Here is a 17,854-nt window from a genome sequence, read left to right on the forward strand (position 1 = left end):
AGGCATGTGGTCCATTCGAAGTGTTCCTTTTGATCTAACCTAACCCTAGTCCATTTGATGTGTCAGTGTGTCAGTCTAGTACAAAACAGGTTTAAATGTGTCAGTCTAGTACAGATTTCAGTGTGTCAGTCTAGTACAAAGCAGGTTTCAGTGCGTCAGTTAAAAAAAAAACGGTTTCAGGGTGTCAGTCTAAAACACAGCAGGTTTCAGTGTGTCAGTATAGTGCAAAGCAGGTTTCAGTGTGTCAGTATATTACAAAGCAGGTTTCAGTGTCAGTATAGTACACTTGAAGCAGGTTTCAGTGGGTCAGTCCAGTACAAACCAGGTTTCAGTGTGTGAGTCTAGTACAGAGCAGATTTCAGTGTGTCAGTCTAGTACACTTAAGCTTGACGCAGGTTTTAGTGTGTCAGTCTAGTACACTTGAAGAAGCAGGTATCAGTGTATCAATCTAGTACATAGCAGGTTTCAGTGTGTCAGTCTAGCACAAAGTAGATTTCAATGTGTCATTCTAGTTCAAAGCAGATTTCAATGTATAAATCTAATTTTACATGAACCATATGACATGTTATACATGTAATATTGTCCACTGGACGTTTATTACCAACCTTCCATCTAAGTGTGGTTCCCATTGTTACATTGGAATATGAAGAGGTTAAAAAATTCAATTAAGATTTGAATTCCAAATGAACACAAAAACTCGCACATGATCAAGGTCAGCTTAACATTATTTTAATGAATTTTCCATAAAATGTCTTGATTAGTGTAATTATTGTGGATCATTCTGACAGAACTGTCTTCAGTATTTAACCTTGCTGTAAGCACAGGAACAGTTCTTTTAACTGACGAATGACATTGCTGTACTTTTCAGGGTGCATTTTAATATCTTTAGAGTATTGGTTCAATTTCAGAATTTTAAAGAATTTTCATAGCATGGTAGGGTATTTGTTTAATTTTCTTCTTCAGGAGCATCTATCGTATATCCCGTGTACTTCAACATTTTCGATAACTCTTGGGACTTGTGTATTACAGGTGAAACGGGGGTCGTATCAAAGATAAACTGTGTATTACAGGTGAAACGGGGGTCGTATCAAAGATAAACTGAGTATTACAGGTGAAACGGGGGTCGTATCAAAGATAAACTGAGTATTACAGGTGAAACGGGGGTCGTATCAAAGATAAACTGTGTATTACAGTCTAGTTTTCATAATTTTCGATAACTCTTGGGACTTGTGTATTACAGGTGAAACGGGGGTCGTATCAAAGATAAACTGTGTATTACAGGTGAAACGGGGGTCGTATCAAAGATAAACTGAGTATTACAGGTGAAACGGGGGTCGTATCAAAGATAAACTGTGTATTACAGTCTAGTTTTCATAAGGTCAGTGTGGTTGTACCGCGCTATACCTTAAACAGCTATCTTCAATTTCATGAAATGAAATATGGCTTATTCTCCAATCTAAGGAATAATCATTAATGATTGTTCAACAGTACAACTAGGTCAGTGTGGTTGTTCCGCGCTAAACCTTACATCAATCTTTTACACAGAATTTTAAATCTTCATTAGGTTAATATGGCTGTTCCGCACTATACCTTCAATTGCTGTCTTTAACTCCGTAAAATGAAACAACGTTTATCTTTAATGTAAAGTCATCGTTAAGGTTTTTGGACACTGAGAACAACTAGGTCAGTGTGGGTGTTCCGCGCCAAACCTATCAATCCTTTACGTAAAATTAAATGCTGAGAAAATCCATGAAATAGAAGAATAACCGGTCAGTGTGGTTGTGCCGCGCTATACATATAAAGGAAATAAGTATGCATGTTTAGCTTTAATACCCAGTAGCTTCACACACATATATATAGATATATATATAACAGATAGTTAATGGCTATGCATAATTAGATCGCTTAGGACATATAAGCTTATATGCATGATTTTATTGATTTTATATCGCCTAGTAGTACACATAGACAGATGTAGTAGCTCCAGCATGTAGCAGGCATAAATCTGAAAGCTAGTTATTTTTTTTTTACCTTTTAGTAACATTGTTTTAGTGAATTTAAAGATTTTTTACTATAATGTATGCCCTGTAAATAATACTCAAAACTTTCTTAAAACTTTATTAATATAACCAGAGACATATAATACATATTGTATTATATGTCTCTGATATAACCTTTAAATTGTGACACATTTTTAATGTACATAGAAGTTATTATTATTATCTTTGCAGGGATTTAACTTATTTTTTTAATGTTATTTTTAAATAGTTATGTTTTCACTGAATAATTTTTGTAAGGGTTAACCAACCTTAATTTAGTAAGGTTGGTGTACTCCCAACTATTGGAGGAAGTTATAGAGGAAAGAAGATTACAGGTGAAATGGGGGTCGTATCAAAGATAAACTGAGTTGATTCAAGAACAACATATACATAAACGATTTACATCAACTTCATTTTAACTTTGGCAATCAAACCATTATTTTATTTAAATACATTAAACTGTTTTGATAAAGAACTCACATTGAAACAATGGCTATTGTGTGGATTTGTCTTGTTACCCCTCCATATACTAATTTCGGGTATTAAAAAGGCATTAGCTATTAGCTATTAAGACTAAAGCTATTAAGACTAAAGCTATTAAGATTCACCGATTTGATCTATAGACTCGCATAATTGATTTATAAATACTACAAGAGTGCACACGCTGAAATATTTCGCTTGTTTTACTGACCATTGCTTCATGTTGAAAGTCTTAAATATAACGGTTTTAATACAAGTATTACATCAACTGAAAATTTCTAAAGAGCCATGACAATGAGATCAAGGCCAGGCAGACATGTTCATCATACAATTATTCAATGCACAAAATAGTTGACCTATTGCTCATGGTAATTGAAAACTAGACCAAAACACACAAACATTTTGACCAACTATCCATGAAAATAATTTCAAGGTCAGATTATACCTGCCAGACAATCGTAGTCCTTCCATACACCAAATATAGTTGACCTACTGCTTATAGCATTTGAAAAACAGACAAACACACAACAATTCAACATCTAACAATAAACCATGAAAATAAAGTATAGTTCAGATGAAGCTTGCCAGGCAGACATTTACACCTTGCAATCAAACCATTAGCACACACCAAATATAATTGACCTACTGCTTATAGTATTTGAACTGACCAACAACAACTTGACATTGACCAATAAACCATGAAAATGAGGTCAAGGTCAGGTAAAAACAGCCAGACTGATGTGTACAATGTACCTCTTACCATCATTCTATATGACATGTATAGTTGACATACTGTTTAAAGACCTAGTATCCAAGAAACGGATCTCATCACTTTGAGAAATAACTTAATCCTTGGCCACTGTTCCATGAGGTCAAGGAGAAGTGAACACTACCCGACGGACATGTAGATGTTGCATGGAACCATATTCCAAATATTGTAATCCTATTACTTACAAGTTTTTTCACAGTCACTGAACTATGAAAATGAGGTCAAGGACAATGGACATATAGCAGACGGTATGCAAACATTTCCCAGAAAACTACATTAAGTAATTAAATTGATATACAATCATTACTCCGTCTTGCTTTTAGGAAACCCCTTACACTTTTATTGTTAGTTGTAGACAGTTATTGATAATGTCTGTTAGTAAATGCTTTGGTATACCTCCCTCAATTAATACCAAGTCATTTTCATCTATAGATTAGAGTTTATAACTCCTGGAATTGTACTGAAAAAACTTCATAGGCGGTTAGTTTTCTCCTTTGAATCGTTTTACATTTGTGATATCGGGGCTTTTTATAGCTGAATTTGCGGTATGAGCTAATTGTTGTGGGCCCTGTGGTGACCTATAGCTGTTTATTTCTGCGTCATTTGGTTTTGTGTGGAGAGTTGTCTTATTGGCAATAATATCACATCTTTTTGATATTATCATACTTCTCCTGTAGTCCTTACGAAAAAAAAAAGGCTCCAATTTTTTTTATAAATGTTTAATGAAATTTGTACATGATGTATGATTAACTACATATATATCTCAACACATAATAATTCTGCACAATCATCACAATCTGATTTTTTTAAATCAAAAAGGAAAGTGAAATATCCTCATTTAATGAAGTACTTTTAGAAGTAAATGTATCTTCACATTTCATAATCCAATATGATTAAAAATTTGAATGATAATGTTTTATCAACAACAACATTTTACCCCCTCCCCCCCAAAAAAAAATGAATATTTTGAAAATCTAGAACTATTCTTCAAAAAATATTTTTTTTGAATTTGGTGGACAGTTTAAGTTCACAAGCTCAGTAATAAGGAAAAAGATAAACTACAAAAAATCCTACATTAACTGGATTTCAAAACAAAATAATAACCAGCGTATCAGCATATTGGTATATACTTAGAACCTATACATTTTGTAATAGGCATCATACTTAACATACCACAAATAATAGGAAAATTATCATGGTCTAATGGACAATATAAGTATCATTTTTATTTATAGCTTTTTGCAAACTTGTGTGTTGTAATAAGTATACAAATTCATTAAATAAGAGAAATTCTACATCAGATTTAAATAAGTTTTCAGACTATACAAAACAAGAGTTTAAAAACAAGGAAATAAAAATGCTTCAGGATTTTGCTAGCAAATGAAAGTGTCATTGAAATCTAACAAATTGTATTAATATCCTGGCATTTACATGGTCACATACAGTACAAAATGCTTTACATCTAAAACTCCAAGACCACATCAAACAAATATAATAATTAACACTGACTACTTCTACTTAATACATTCTAGACAAATATACCATGCATTTACTTCTAATCTATTGTGTTTTACTTTCAACTCATTCTAATGTCAATAACTAGTAAATAATAATTTGTTTACAAAGAAACTCACTCTGTAACAATACATATAACTGTAACCAGAAATGTTTTTCCTATGGCCAATTATATAAGGCAAGTGATATCTCGTCAATTTTGTCATTGAAGAGATCCCTTCAAAAATAAATTTAGAAAACAATGTTCCCATGAGTCAACACTTTGTTTCAGGGATTGCTTGTTGGTTTCTCAACACCCAGTCGCAAATATTTCAAAATCATGCATGTTTAGGACGTTTGTTTCAGTAAATTCTACACATGATCATAGACTAATTCTTATACAAACCAAATAAATAATACAAGATATAATCAATAGAATATAAATACACAATGGTCTGTATTCACCAACATTTTGTTTGTTTCAGTATTAGTCCTTTGACTGAAGGTTTTCCGGCCAGTGTGTTTGTGTCATTGCTGCCCTCATTTTGTTTATAAACACTGGTAGATTGTTATGTGACATTGTATTGGTCTGTTGTCCCTATTTAAAATATTGAAGATAGTATTGATTGATTTATAGTCATCAGTTGATTTTGAGTACTTTATTGATGTTTTGGCTGATTCCTAGTCCTCATGGCATAGGGAGACGGTTTAATAGACTGTTGTCCTCCTTGTGGTGTCTGTACCACTGTAGTTACAATTCCTGGAGCTACTGGTGACTGTGGTGGTAGAGCTGCAGCTGCTGCTAAGGCTGCCTGTGAAGTGACGGTACCAGTCTGTACTGTTGTTTGTGAAACTGGTACCTGTTGCTGAATTAATGTTACATTAGGGGGTGGTGTTTGATTAGCTGGGGTTACAGTCAATGTCAATGGTGATGATGTGTGAGACACTACAGTGCCTGTTGATGGCTGAGATGTGGAATGAACGTGAATCGTTGCTGGCTGCTGTACTGATGATCCACTAGGTGTCACTTGAATCTGCTGAACAGGATGTGCCACTATTGAAGCTTGTGATAAAGTGGCTACCCTAGCCTGATGAGTTGCCACTGGATGGACTTGAACTGTGTTGCCACTAACATTACTGACAGTTGCCACTGTTACAGACTTGGCGACCTGTTGAGAGGGGTGAGCCATGCTGATTGTTGCTACAGGTATCTGTGTTGGTGCACTGGCAGCCACTGACACCTGACTGATGGCAGGTGATGCAGCCGAGAGGGTATGTATCTGTGAAGTGGGTATGGTACCTTGGGAGGAGGTGAGAACCTTAGTAACGATCTGTCCCGAGGGCTGACTCTGAGTAACGGTGGCAATGATCGTAGGCTGAGACGTTATTATCATTGACCCCTGATGTGGTTTGTTTGTACTCATGATTTGCTGCAGCTGATAGGTGAGAGGTCGACCAGAGGCACTTTGAGGTTGAGGTATGATCTGAACTGTATTGAGAGGTATCTGGGTCTTCCCCATTTGCTGGGTAATGGCTGAAAATTATAAAGAAAAAAATTAAATATGGTCATTAAAAACATCAGTTGATACACTTGTAATCAAAATTAATAACAAATGGTAGGTTTTAGGTCGTAACTCAGATTCGTTTCTCTCCATCGATTTATGACTTTTGAACACCAGTATACTACTGTTGCCTTTATTTGAACTCTGTTGCATAATAACATTTGTGGTTTAAATGTACAGTTGGACAAGTCTCAATACAAATCAATCATACAAAAATCTGTTTTGTTCTTAAAGGTTCAACACATTTGGGGCTTTTGCGAGACACGGATCAAATCAATGAAAATCAGCACAATTGGGGAATGATTGTACAACAAGTGAAACTGCGAGCTACTGCTCACTGATGATACCCCCGCCGCAAGTGGATAATATTAATAGTGTAAAAATATGCAAGTGTTCGGTAAACAGGAAGTTGTCGAGTGATGAATCTGAAAACGCATCACAAGGTATAGCTGACTTATAAAAATCCTGAAACCAAATTTCAGAAATCCTTGTATTGTAGTTCCTGAGAAAAATGTGACAAAAATTTTTAACTTGGTTATCATGTGTAAAATCATACAAGTGTTCGGTAAACAGGAAGTAGTCGAGTGATGAATCTGAAAACGCATCACACGGTATAGCTGACTTATATAAATCCTGAAACTAAATTTCAGAAATCCTTGCATTGTAGTTCCTGAGAAAAATGTGACGAAAATTTTCAACTTGGCTATCATGTGTAAAATCAGACAAGTGTTCGGTAAACCTTGACCTGATTTAAAAAAATATTATATATATATATATATTTAGACTGAACATGCATTCAAAATGAGTTAAAATGATATTTAAGCACATACATGTACATACTCATTGAAACAATATAGAAGAAGATTAAATATTTATGACAATATTAGCATCAGGTCATCAAGCCAATTAAATCCCATGGATTTGAAAAGTTTGCAGAAATGTGAATGGTATGTGTGCTTAACTCCATACTTACAAGTGATTTTTTGTTGTCCAGGAATGGGCTGTGCTTTTCTAAGTAATTGCATGGGAGGTAACTGTCCCTTCTGAAGCTGACTGATTGTGGCTTTGGTAGCTGTGAAAATATTTATTTATCTTGTGAAAAATGAATGTACTTCAATAATTTAAGTAACAATTTAATAATAGAAAATATTTCCCTTATCTCTCAGAAAATCTCACATATTCAGAAATTGTAGCGAAGGTTTTATAAATGTGAAAATTGCTACAGTATCAGGTTCACAAGAATACAAACTTGCATTTATTATCTTAAAAGTAATTTGATCTTATACAATTGTTTGCAATCGCATTAATTTCATTTCTCTTTTTACCAGGATTAATAATGAATTAGTTTCCGAATTTAAAGTAATTTGATTCCTACACTAGCTGCAAACAGTTTATACTTTCATAACTGAAAACCATAAGGGCTATTCCATTAAAATGTATGTTGGAGGGAAGGAAGGGACTTTCAAAACATTCCTACAACAAAGAACCTTTTTTGATAATTTTGCATAATGGTAATAGACGCATACTGAAAAAAGATTCATGACCCACATTCAATAATTTAACTTCCCTTCCTACCCTCCAACATAACATTTTAATGGAATAGCCCTAAGTTAAAATAGATGAAAATCACATCCAATCAATTTTTTCTTGTTCATTAAAATATTATTAATAAATCAGAATTTGCAGATTCTACTTGCAATACATTGATAAAATATCTAGTTGCATATATACCTATATTTGTCTTTTGAGCAGGAACTGTAACATTTATACTGACAGCTGTACTGGTGGGTAATTGTAACGGTACTGGTGTGGACACGGTCTTCACTAAGTGGGCAGAAGTTCCAGCCACTGAAACAGGCTGACCAACTTGCTGTACCTGACCCTGGGCTATTATCTGTGTAGCTGGCAACTAGAAAAATAAATTGTCTTGATTTATTGAAGTTTAACGCCACTTTTACAATATTGTGAACTTTCTCGAGGCTCATTTGTTATCGGTTAATTAAGCGGGCGTGCCCCGTGAGAACCACCAACATTCAGTAGGAAAACTTACAATTCTAGTCGATGGAACACACCTTTCACATGTAGGACTCAAACACACCTTAGTGTTAAATGGTTTGTGATTCAGTAATTAAGACTACTTAGACCATTCAGCCACTAAGGCCCCAAATCAAGTTCTACGACATAGGACTATACATGAACGTATATTTATTGAACCCCTAATTAGATATTGCAAAATTCATTTCTTTATCATTAAAGAGCAAGGTTTAAATAAACAAAAATGAGGATGTGGTATAAATGCCAATGAAACAACTATCCACCTGAGTACAAAAGACAAAGATGTTAAGGCTTTAGGTCACTGTACGACCTTCAACAATGAGTAAAACTGCATATCTATCTTTAATAGGCTCTGATTATAACTAAAAAAAAATTATGGACTCTACCGTACTACAGACTCACCAGGCGTTGGTTCACTTTCGTTTGTAATTAAAAAAATTTTTTATCATCAAATATTAAAGGCAGATGATAAATGTATTGAAACTCATTTCTTTGATAAATTTTGTCTGTCATAGCTTATAACAAGGAAGATTTCTTTTCTCATATATTTCCTTATATAAATATCATTTAATATAGCACATGCAAATCTCTTACTTGCTTATGTATAAGTCTACAAGTTGTGAACAAATACACTGATTTTAAAAACAAAATCTTTTTTTTTATAATTATCAAATACGACCAAAGATCCACTTTTATTAATGCAGGTTTTGAGAAGTAATTAATGAATGTCAGACTTCTACATATGTGTAGTTATTAAAGCCTACCTGTAATTGTCCCTGTTTCTACATATGTGTAGTTAAGACCTACCTGTAATTGTCCCTGTTTCTGGATAAGCTGCTGTTGTTGTTTCAGACGATTCAACTCATCCTGTGTCAGTTGTCTTTTCATCCGTGGAACCTATAAAGCATTAAATGAGGATATGTAAATAGTGATGTCACCCAAATTCAAACTTGAATTGTATTTATGGTAATTAGCATTGTGTATAAGTTTTATAACATTTGGTTGAGTTCTTGCTTAACTTTGTCTTACACCTCAGCACATTATGATTATGATTTATAAATTTTATGGTAAAATTCCGAAATGACTAGCTTTTGATCATATTACCTTTATTCATTTATCTTTACATAAGTTTATAATTCCCTTATCATGCTTATGTTTTAAGGTGTATATATTTGCTACAATTATATCCTATGGATAGTGCTCCGCAATTAATGGAGGAACATACAAGAAACTGAACTGAACTGAGGCAAACTAAAGTTGAAGAACAGAAACCAATTTCATGATGTTCATACATAGAAGGTACAAGGGTGTGGCGGGGGCATAAAAAACAGACACACTCTTGATGATGATGAATTGGCGTTTACCTTTCACTGGCATATATAACATGCTTATAATGAAGAGAACATACGAATTCTACTTGGTTTAGATCAACACTGTGAGCCAGATTTTAATAAGTTTCTTTTAGTAGTTAATAAGGTAACGGTCTACAGAAATATATAACCAGGAAACAACATTCTGTCTTGTAGCAGACAAGTGGAGAAACAGATATCAATTTTAAGTTTTGATTTGACCCTTACATGGGTTTGAATCCAAGACCTCCCACACTCGAGGTGACCATGCAACACAAGAAGGCTGATAAAACAAGAATAACAAGTGAAGCTACTGCTCACTAATGATATCTCCTCTAAAATTATAACAGGAAGTTGTTGAGTGATGAATCTGAAAATGCATCACATGGTATAGCTGACTGTCACTCGTATACACCCTGAAACCGAATTTCAGAAATCCTTGAAATGTATTCATGAGAAAGATGTGACGTAAAAATATTCATGGGACAGATGGACAGAGGTAAATTGGTATACCCCCACTTATCCTGATTAATCATGGTCCTTGCCAATACAGTTAACATCAAATAAATATATATTATGGAAATCAGGAATGTATAATAATTCTGGTCGTACCTGAGCCACACTGGTGACGAGCTGTTGAGCTATTACTGTTTTCTGGGGAATCCCTGGACGAGCACTCTGTTGAATCTGACGTAATTGCTGTTGCTGAAATGTGAGAAAAATGTTTAATGAGACAAATATTAAATTAAAAGCAAATATTGAAAGGAAAATGAACTTTTGTAGTTTGATTGTGTGTTACATATTTGTTTTTTGTTCATTTTTTGTACATAAATAAGGCTGTTAGTTTTCTCCTTTGAATTGTTTTACATTGTCATTTCGGGGTCTTTTATAGCTGACTATGCAGTAAGGGATTTGCTCATTGTTGAAGGCTGTACCATGAACTATAGTTGTTAATTTCTGTGTCATTTTGGTCTATTGTGGAGAGTTGTCTCATTGGCAATCATACCACATCTTCTTTTTTTATATTCATATTTAAAGATGAATATTTATTTACCTTCAAGATTCACATTTCATGTGCAATAAAATTGTGGTGTTGTCTTATGTTAGGATTTACTTACTGTAATATTAAGTTTCTGCATCCTGAGTTGTTGTTGTTGTTGTATAGCCTGGTGACCAATCAGATGTCTCTGTTGTAACAGTTGTTGTTGTGGTGTCAGTGTTTTACCAGCTGCTACTGTCAGTTGTTGTCCTACCACAGTATCTACAAAGTACATTATTAAAGTTACAACAACAATTTACAAGATAGCTTTATAGGTGTATTAATTAATAATTATATATTACATGGTTATGTTATAAGTTGTTTAAAATGCTTATGTGACAACAATACAAAGGCTAAAGGTCATTGTCCAATAACTAAAAGTATATCCTATATTATATTTCAAAACTATAAAAGGTAAAACAACACAAGAGGAAACAAATGTTTTGTCTGACATCAACTAATTACATTTAACAAAAAATCTTATTTAAAAGAAAATAATTCAGCTTTCTTTAAGAGCAAATAGTTATAAATCAAAAGTACACATCACCAAATACAGATTTTCATTGTTTTGTAAAATATTAGTCTTTCAAAGGTCTTACTTCCAGCTATAGTTGTGATACCAGGTATCCGTTGTTGGGCTGCTGCCACTGCTAACTGAGCTGGTGTCAATGTAGTCACTGTAGAAACTTGTGTCCTAGCTGTAGTTATCTGAGCTATCTGTCCTGTGGCACCCTGACTTACAGAGGTAATTTCCTGGATGGTTTGAGGAGCTGCTGGCCGCTGAGCTCTGATAGCTGATGTCAACATATTTGATACAGCCTAAAATACATCAATAATCTTATCATTCATACTCTTTCATAATGGGGAGGCAGGCATCTGGCCTTTGTTAGTCTTGTATGATTTTTAATTTTAGTTTCTTGTGTATAATTCGGAATTTAGTATGACATCCATTATCACTGTACTAGTATACATATTTTTTAAGGGGCCAGCTGAAGGAAAACTACGGGTGCGGGAGTTTCTCGCTACATTGAAGACCCATTGGTGGCCTTCGGCTGTTGTCTGCTCTATCGTCAGGTTGTTGTCGCTTAGACACATTCCCCATTTCCTTTCTCAATTTTATTAAAAAAAAGTACTTTTTGAGTATAGGTAAAGTGGAATTTAAAATACTCTATAATCAATGTTGCAAAATTTCAAGTTAGAATACATTAACTTGTTGGGATTTTCACAGACCAGTCTCCTATAAAATGGCAATACTACTACATCATGATAAAACGTTGCTTAAATTATGATTGATTCTTGGATTCACATTTTTGAAAATGATGTTTCTAAATCAACTTGAATATTGCAAATACTTGAAAATAAGTTTCTTCTTTAAGATTGGAGAATGGAAATTTTCTAGTTATTCTTACCACTGTGGCAGGCTGTCCAGCACTGGCCTGACTCATCCGTCTATTGATAGCAGCAAAGTTAGATGCCACTCCTGGTGGTGTATTAACTACAATGTTACTGGCAGCCCGAGGTAAGGATACAGCCGTCACTGCCTGTCCTACAGCAGTCTTGGCTAATGTAGCCGTCTGCTGTAAATAGAAAACTCATCTTATCAAAGAAAGAAATTAGATATTCAACAGACATGTTATTCTGTCATCATTTTAACATTCTTTCAATGCCACAAAAAAATAAGATACACATGTACATGATGTGCAAAATGTTAATGAATTTGAGTTGTTGATAAGAAAGCATTTGTGGTATTAAGGTTTGGTTGAAGCCTGTGCAGTAAAATGTGACCTTAAATGACAATTTGACTTAATAAAATATAATTCTATTATAATATGTCAATTCATTGCTAGCTCTTTAGTACCCAACTAATTACATAATGAATAGTTGGTTGCTTAGCTTTACCAATTATAACCTGTTGATATTCTCTACTGACGGAACAAAACTAGAAGCAAGCTTGATGAGACCAGCTGTTGTGACACTAGTGTTGAGATGACTTACGAGACCAGCTGTTGTAACAGTAGTGTAGATCTGTTGTAGCTGTTGACCTGTCACTGCTCCAGCTATACTTTGTGCCACCACGACAGCAGTGGTTCCTTGGGAAGGTGTGGCAGGTGTAGGGGTAGCCTGGGTAGTTTGTGCTTGAGATTTCTGAAGCTGTTGTTCGGCAGAAGCAGCCTATTGGGAAAGGAGTATTACGCAATCAGTTACAACTTAAATGAATAATATTTCTAAAAATTCTAAAAGCAAGGGAAGCTAATTTTTCTTTAACTTGAAAAATATAAACAAATTACTTTGATCTCAAAACTAAGTCTTTTAATTAACTATATGAAATATTACTTTTTTAAAGAACTACAGTAAATTTGTTCCTTATATTTTTCCTTTATTTGCATGTATTTCAATTATATCTGCATTTGTTACTTCACACATATGTAAAAATAATATTTTTAATATTCACACGATTTATATTCCGAGATTACCCTTGAAGCTGTAACAAAAAGTTTCACAGAAAAAATGAATAAACAAATACTTGTTATAGAGTTGAGACTAAATGATAAAATCTTACAGCTGCAGCTTGATTTTGTTTCTTTTCCCTCTGTATTCTCTGTGCCCTGATCTCCGCCACCTGCATTGGTGTCAGTGGCTGTTCATAGTTGATTTCATTCTCTGACAGGACAGATGCATGCTTTGGATTCTTTAATGTAGGATTAACAAGTGTCTGTTTTAGTGGAGGTGGACGTTTAGTGGCTATACCCTTGACCCCATCAAACCTCAGACTATATAACATACTGATAGCATTCTGGTTATCTTGTACAAATAACTGACTTGTTCTCATTGGTCGGTTGTTCTTTGTCTGAAAAAATAAATTGGACTTAATATTACGTATTAACTTATTTAGTGAAAATGGTTGATGTTAATTCAAAGAAATACTGTTTAAAAGTTAACAGAAAACTATTCACAGGTACTACCAACATTACATCTTAGCTAGATTGTATGGTCTATTTACTATATTCCTTAACCAAAGAGACCTTTCAGGCTTTTTAAAGTTTTTAATGTGATGGTTGTGCCTTTCACTAGTTTCTCTTTAAATTTTAAGAATGTCACACTAAAACTGCTCAGATAGAAAAATTCTATGGTTAATTTGCTGATAAGAAGCTATATCACTGATGAAATGCTGATTTCAATATCTCATGATAACTTTCAAACTAAACGGAACATTTTGTTCTATAAATCATTATCAATCAAAATTACTTCCCTTTTAATCATAAGTATACAAAAGTAATTATATTCAAACGCTTGTTAAATGGTCAAGTTGTAAACATGTATGTATACTACCTTATTGCTAACCTTATAAATTCCTTTAGTTTTCTTGCTCTGTTTTTTAGGGTTGATATCATACAGAATTCTGCCTTCCTCCCTCGGTATGATTACATTTTCATATCTATTTTTACACTGCTTGGCTGAACGATACACTCGACTTAAACTATTGACAATATCTGCCACTAAGTCCCAGTTTGGTAAATGAGCAGGAGACACAACCATTAAATTCAAGGGTACATCAAATATCGTCTGCACAGCCTGTAAAATATATATTACAGAATCTTCTGATATAACTGTAGATTTTGTTTCATTACTATTTCAATATACGGGCAGTTTTTTTATTACATATATATAATCAATTTCATCTTTCTGTTGTATTACAGATAAAATTATGTTTCTAATCATTTTTTTTGTTTTGCTATGTGCAAAAAGTATTGCTTTAATTTGATCCTGTAAATATAAACAACTTCAATAATATAAATATATTGGCATCATTTGACGAAATGAGAAAAGATATGAATAACAGTTACGATTACATGTATAGTCTTTATATCAACATGTATTTGTATGACAGCTCATTACTTTACCTGTAGCAATGCCCAATCCTCATGTATGAGCCATTCTGGATGATCAGGTGTTGGATCTGGTGGTTTGTTAATCATCTGTGGGACGGGACGGAATGGTTTCAGTAAGCCTTGTTTTAGTTTGGCCTCCCTGCGTAACTTAAGAAGAGCAGATGTAGGTCTGTCAAACAATGACCTTGGAACTCGAGGTTGTTCTTCTTTTCTTTGTTTCTGTTTTCTTGCTGTAAGAAGTAAGATTTACATAGAAAGCTGTTTAAATTTATTAGATATCTCAATATAAATATAAAGTTCAGTCTTCATGTTAGTCAAAATTAAATCTAAATACCAGTTTTGCAATATTTGAATTTTATGGATAATTTGCAATAAAACAATTTAAATTCTAGTGACAAGATTTTTTATGAAGTTTTACAACTTTGCAAAAATAATATTGACAAAGCTTTTAAATCTGTCCAATGATCAGCTATCTCAGTTACAAAACAAACAAATTAAGTCATCATTATACATGACTTACTTGTGATGGATTCAATCTTGGGTTTCTTGTGTTCTTTCTTGATGTAGATGGGTGGTAGCTGTGTCTCTGGCATAGTACTGTGTTCATACAGGAAGCACATTGATTGGTCAATGTAGATGTCATTATCATCATGTGGTGGAGTGGGAGGAGTCCACATCTGTTGATTCAAAACAATGTTTAGTGTTTAACCAATAGTTATCAATCATAGTTCATCCTCATGTTTATTACAGAGATTTCATAGTACAGAAATCTGTTTATAAAAAGAAGATGTGGTATGATTGCCAATGAGACAGCTCTCCACAAGAGACCAAAATGACACAGAAATTAACAAACTATAGGTGACCGTACAGCCTTCAACAATGAGCAAAGCCCATACTGCATAGTCAGCTACAAAAAGTGTGGAAAAACTAGACTGAAAGTCTGTTGCTGAACATTACTAATTCAGTAAGACATAACAATTACATTTATTACAGTTTAATACTATTCTCATATATACTTACTGTCATTTTTTCTTGATCAACATCAGATTTAAAGACCTGTAAAATAGAAAATTCTAAATAAAGACTTGGCAAATCACTAAAATACTTTACAACATTATTGTATCGAACAAAATTGTCCAAAAATCAAGACCCATGAAAATTTCCATTACAAACAACACATGTTTCTTGATTGGATTATTTAGGAAGTTTTATTTATCTGTACAATTCAATTTCATGAACTGAGAGATAAACAATGGTGTATGCATGTAATGCAAAGTACCTTAGGAAATCAAATCAATATCTAAAATCAGCTCAGTCAAGAAGTGTTTTTAGGCATGTGTTTGCAAGCATATTTTTTTTTTAATATGGGTTTATATTCAAGAGGCTTTGTTTTTTCAGAATGTTGATGGACAAAAGTTTTTTGTTGGTTGGTTGGAATTTATTTATTACCTGATCAATGTACAGAAACAGGCACACTGTATGAAACACGCCATTTTATATACAAGATTTAATTTTCATTTGATTGACTCACTGATTTGAACATCAATGCACAAATCAATCTTTTTTTCAACAATGAAAACCTTTCAAAAGTGCAGATCATCAGTCCATATGAATAAAAGAGATGTGGGATATACATCAAACAAACTAAATAGCAACCCAATGGCATCAATACTAAACATATTTGTAACACTCAAATATGTATTATCAACTAATGAAAGTTTTTATAGTTGTACAGAACACAGGTTTGTAAAGTAACATCAGAGAACTTGAAATCAGATATTATATGTGCTATTGTAGACAGAAGCACCAAGGATACACACGCTGAGTTACTGTCCTTATAGAGGGATTTGTAGTAGATGCCACTCTAAGTTATCAAGTACTCTTCGTGGTGAAACAATACACCCAAATTTGCCTAAATTTCTTTCCATTAATTGGTTGTAAAATTAGACCTTTTGAACAAGTCGCAACAACATAAACAGATCCTTTATTTCAAAGGTTTATTATCAAACAAAGACTTAATATTCTATTCATGCTAACAAGTCGTGGTGAAACCAAACTTTACTAAAAAATCTAGGTCTATTTGAAGAAATTGTGATCTTCCTAGTATATGATTTAGATTATGAAATTAAAATGTGGCCCTATTTTACTAAAATTGCTACCATGTCATAAACCTTCCACCTAGTGACCTCAAGGTCAATATGGATTCTATAACACTGGTAATGCATTATCCACCCTAGCTTGGAAAATATCTTGTTTATTTTTACAAAGATATCATTTTAAAGCAAGGAAGGGTTGTAAAATCCGAAAAAGCAACTTAATAATACTTGAGTATTTCTCTCCATGAAAAATTATCAAGTTTGATGCACATATGGGATGAAAAGATTTTTTTCAGCAATTCAAAATGTTGATGTCTTAATAGCATTCATTATACAAAGCCCATTCTGACTTCCTAGCCACTTGGTTACACTCCTGTTATTGTCTTGACCTCGAAAGTCATTCTTGTTGGCCTAGCTTCTCTCATTCAGCATAACTTTTTTCAAACAGGTTTGTTTCAAATTGTTTCAGAAATTCTCAAATATTTTGTGAACACTTGTAGAAGAACCCTGTCCTAGTCAATCAGCAAGAAGGCAATAGCCTTTAAGAATAGATGATGACGAATAATTAATTCTATATTTTTTTGTGCATTTGCTTCGGGCTACAAAGTACAACATGTTGTTTGGCTGAATAGCATCATAGTTGCATATTTCTGTTGTATCTATTTACATAAACCAAAACATAAAACCCTTTAGTAATTGTACCACATCTTATTTCTACCATGGATGCAAAGTAACAGCAAATATCTAATATGACACCAAGGAAACACAAGTGTAAAGAGATGGGAGACATCATTGAAACAGTCACCCAACACAAACAAGAGTAAAGAGATGGGAGACACATCATTGAAACAGTAACCCAACACAATCAATGAAGGCCTGGTTTGTTTTACTGAAGATGGTTCTATTTTTTTTTGTACAAGTTCCATTTCCATCAAAACAGTTGACATTATATGGAATTGTGCATTACTCTTATTAAGACCTTCCATTTGTTATGTTCATGTGTTAACTTCAAACATGAAATAGTTTTGTTGAGTGATTAAAAGGCAATTATTAAAGTTGAACTGACAATTTCATAACTCAA

At 33.5% G+C, this 17,854-nt stretch overlaps 1 protein-coding gene across 6 annotated transcripts in view; it reads right to left on the minus strand.

The window, feature by feature from the left end:
- Positions 1-4,225: 4,225 nt before the first annotated feature.
- LOC139528823 (helicase domino-like) overlaps positions 4,226-17,854 on the minus strand; it is a 79,149-nt gene continuing 65,520 nt past the window's right edge. For 5 of the 6 annotated variants that reach the window (XM_071325038.1, XM_071325037.1, XM_071325036.1 and 2 more), the window contains 14 exons: positions 15,698-15,733; positions 15,198-15,354; positions 14,690-14,907; positions 14,130-14,360; positions 13,348-13,635; positions 12,783-12,959; positions 12,197-12,364; positions 11,387-11,606; positions 10,867-11,009; positions 10,361-10,453; positions 9,207-9,296; positions 8,076-8,253; positions 7,318-7,416; positions 4,226-6,316 (listed from right to left, as the gene is read on the minus strand). In XM_071325038.1, coding sequence (XP_071181139.1) covers positions 5,442-6,316; positions 7,318-7,416; positions 8,076-8,253; positions 9,207-9,296; positions 10,361-10,453; positions 10,867-11,009; positions 11,387-11,606; positions 12,197-12,364; positions 12,783-12,959; positions 13,348-13,635; positions 14,130-14,360; positions 14,690-14,907; positions 15,198-15,354; positions 15,698-15,733 — 2,973 coding nt within the window. In that variant the 3' untranslated portion in view covers positions 4,226-5,441. The remainder of the gene's footprint in view (positions 6,317-7,317; positions 7,417-8,075; positions 8,254-9,206; positions 9,297-10,360; positions 10,454-10,866; positions 11,010-11,386; positions 11,607-12,196; positions 12,365-12,782; positions 12,960-13,347; positions 13,636-14,129; positions 14,361-14,689; positions 14,908-15,197; positions 15,355-15,697; positions 15,734-17,854) is intronic. The other variant, XM_071325035.1, reaches the window with a different exon arrangement.

This window comes from Mytilus edulis, chromosome 6 (assembly GCF_963676685.1).
Source record: "Mytilus edulis chromosome 6, xbMytEdul2.2, whole genome shotgun sequence".
In the NCBI taxonomy this organism is placed as follows: Eukaryota; Metazoa; Mollusca; class Bivalvia; order Mytilida; family Mytilidae; genus Mytilus; species Mytilus edulis.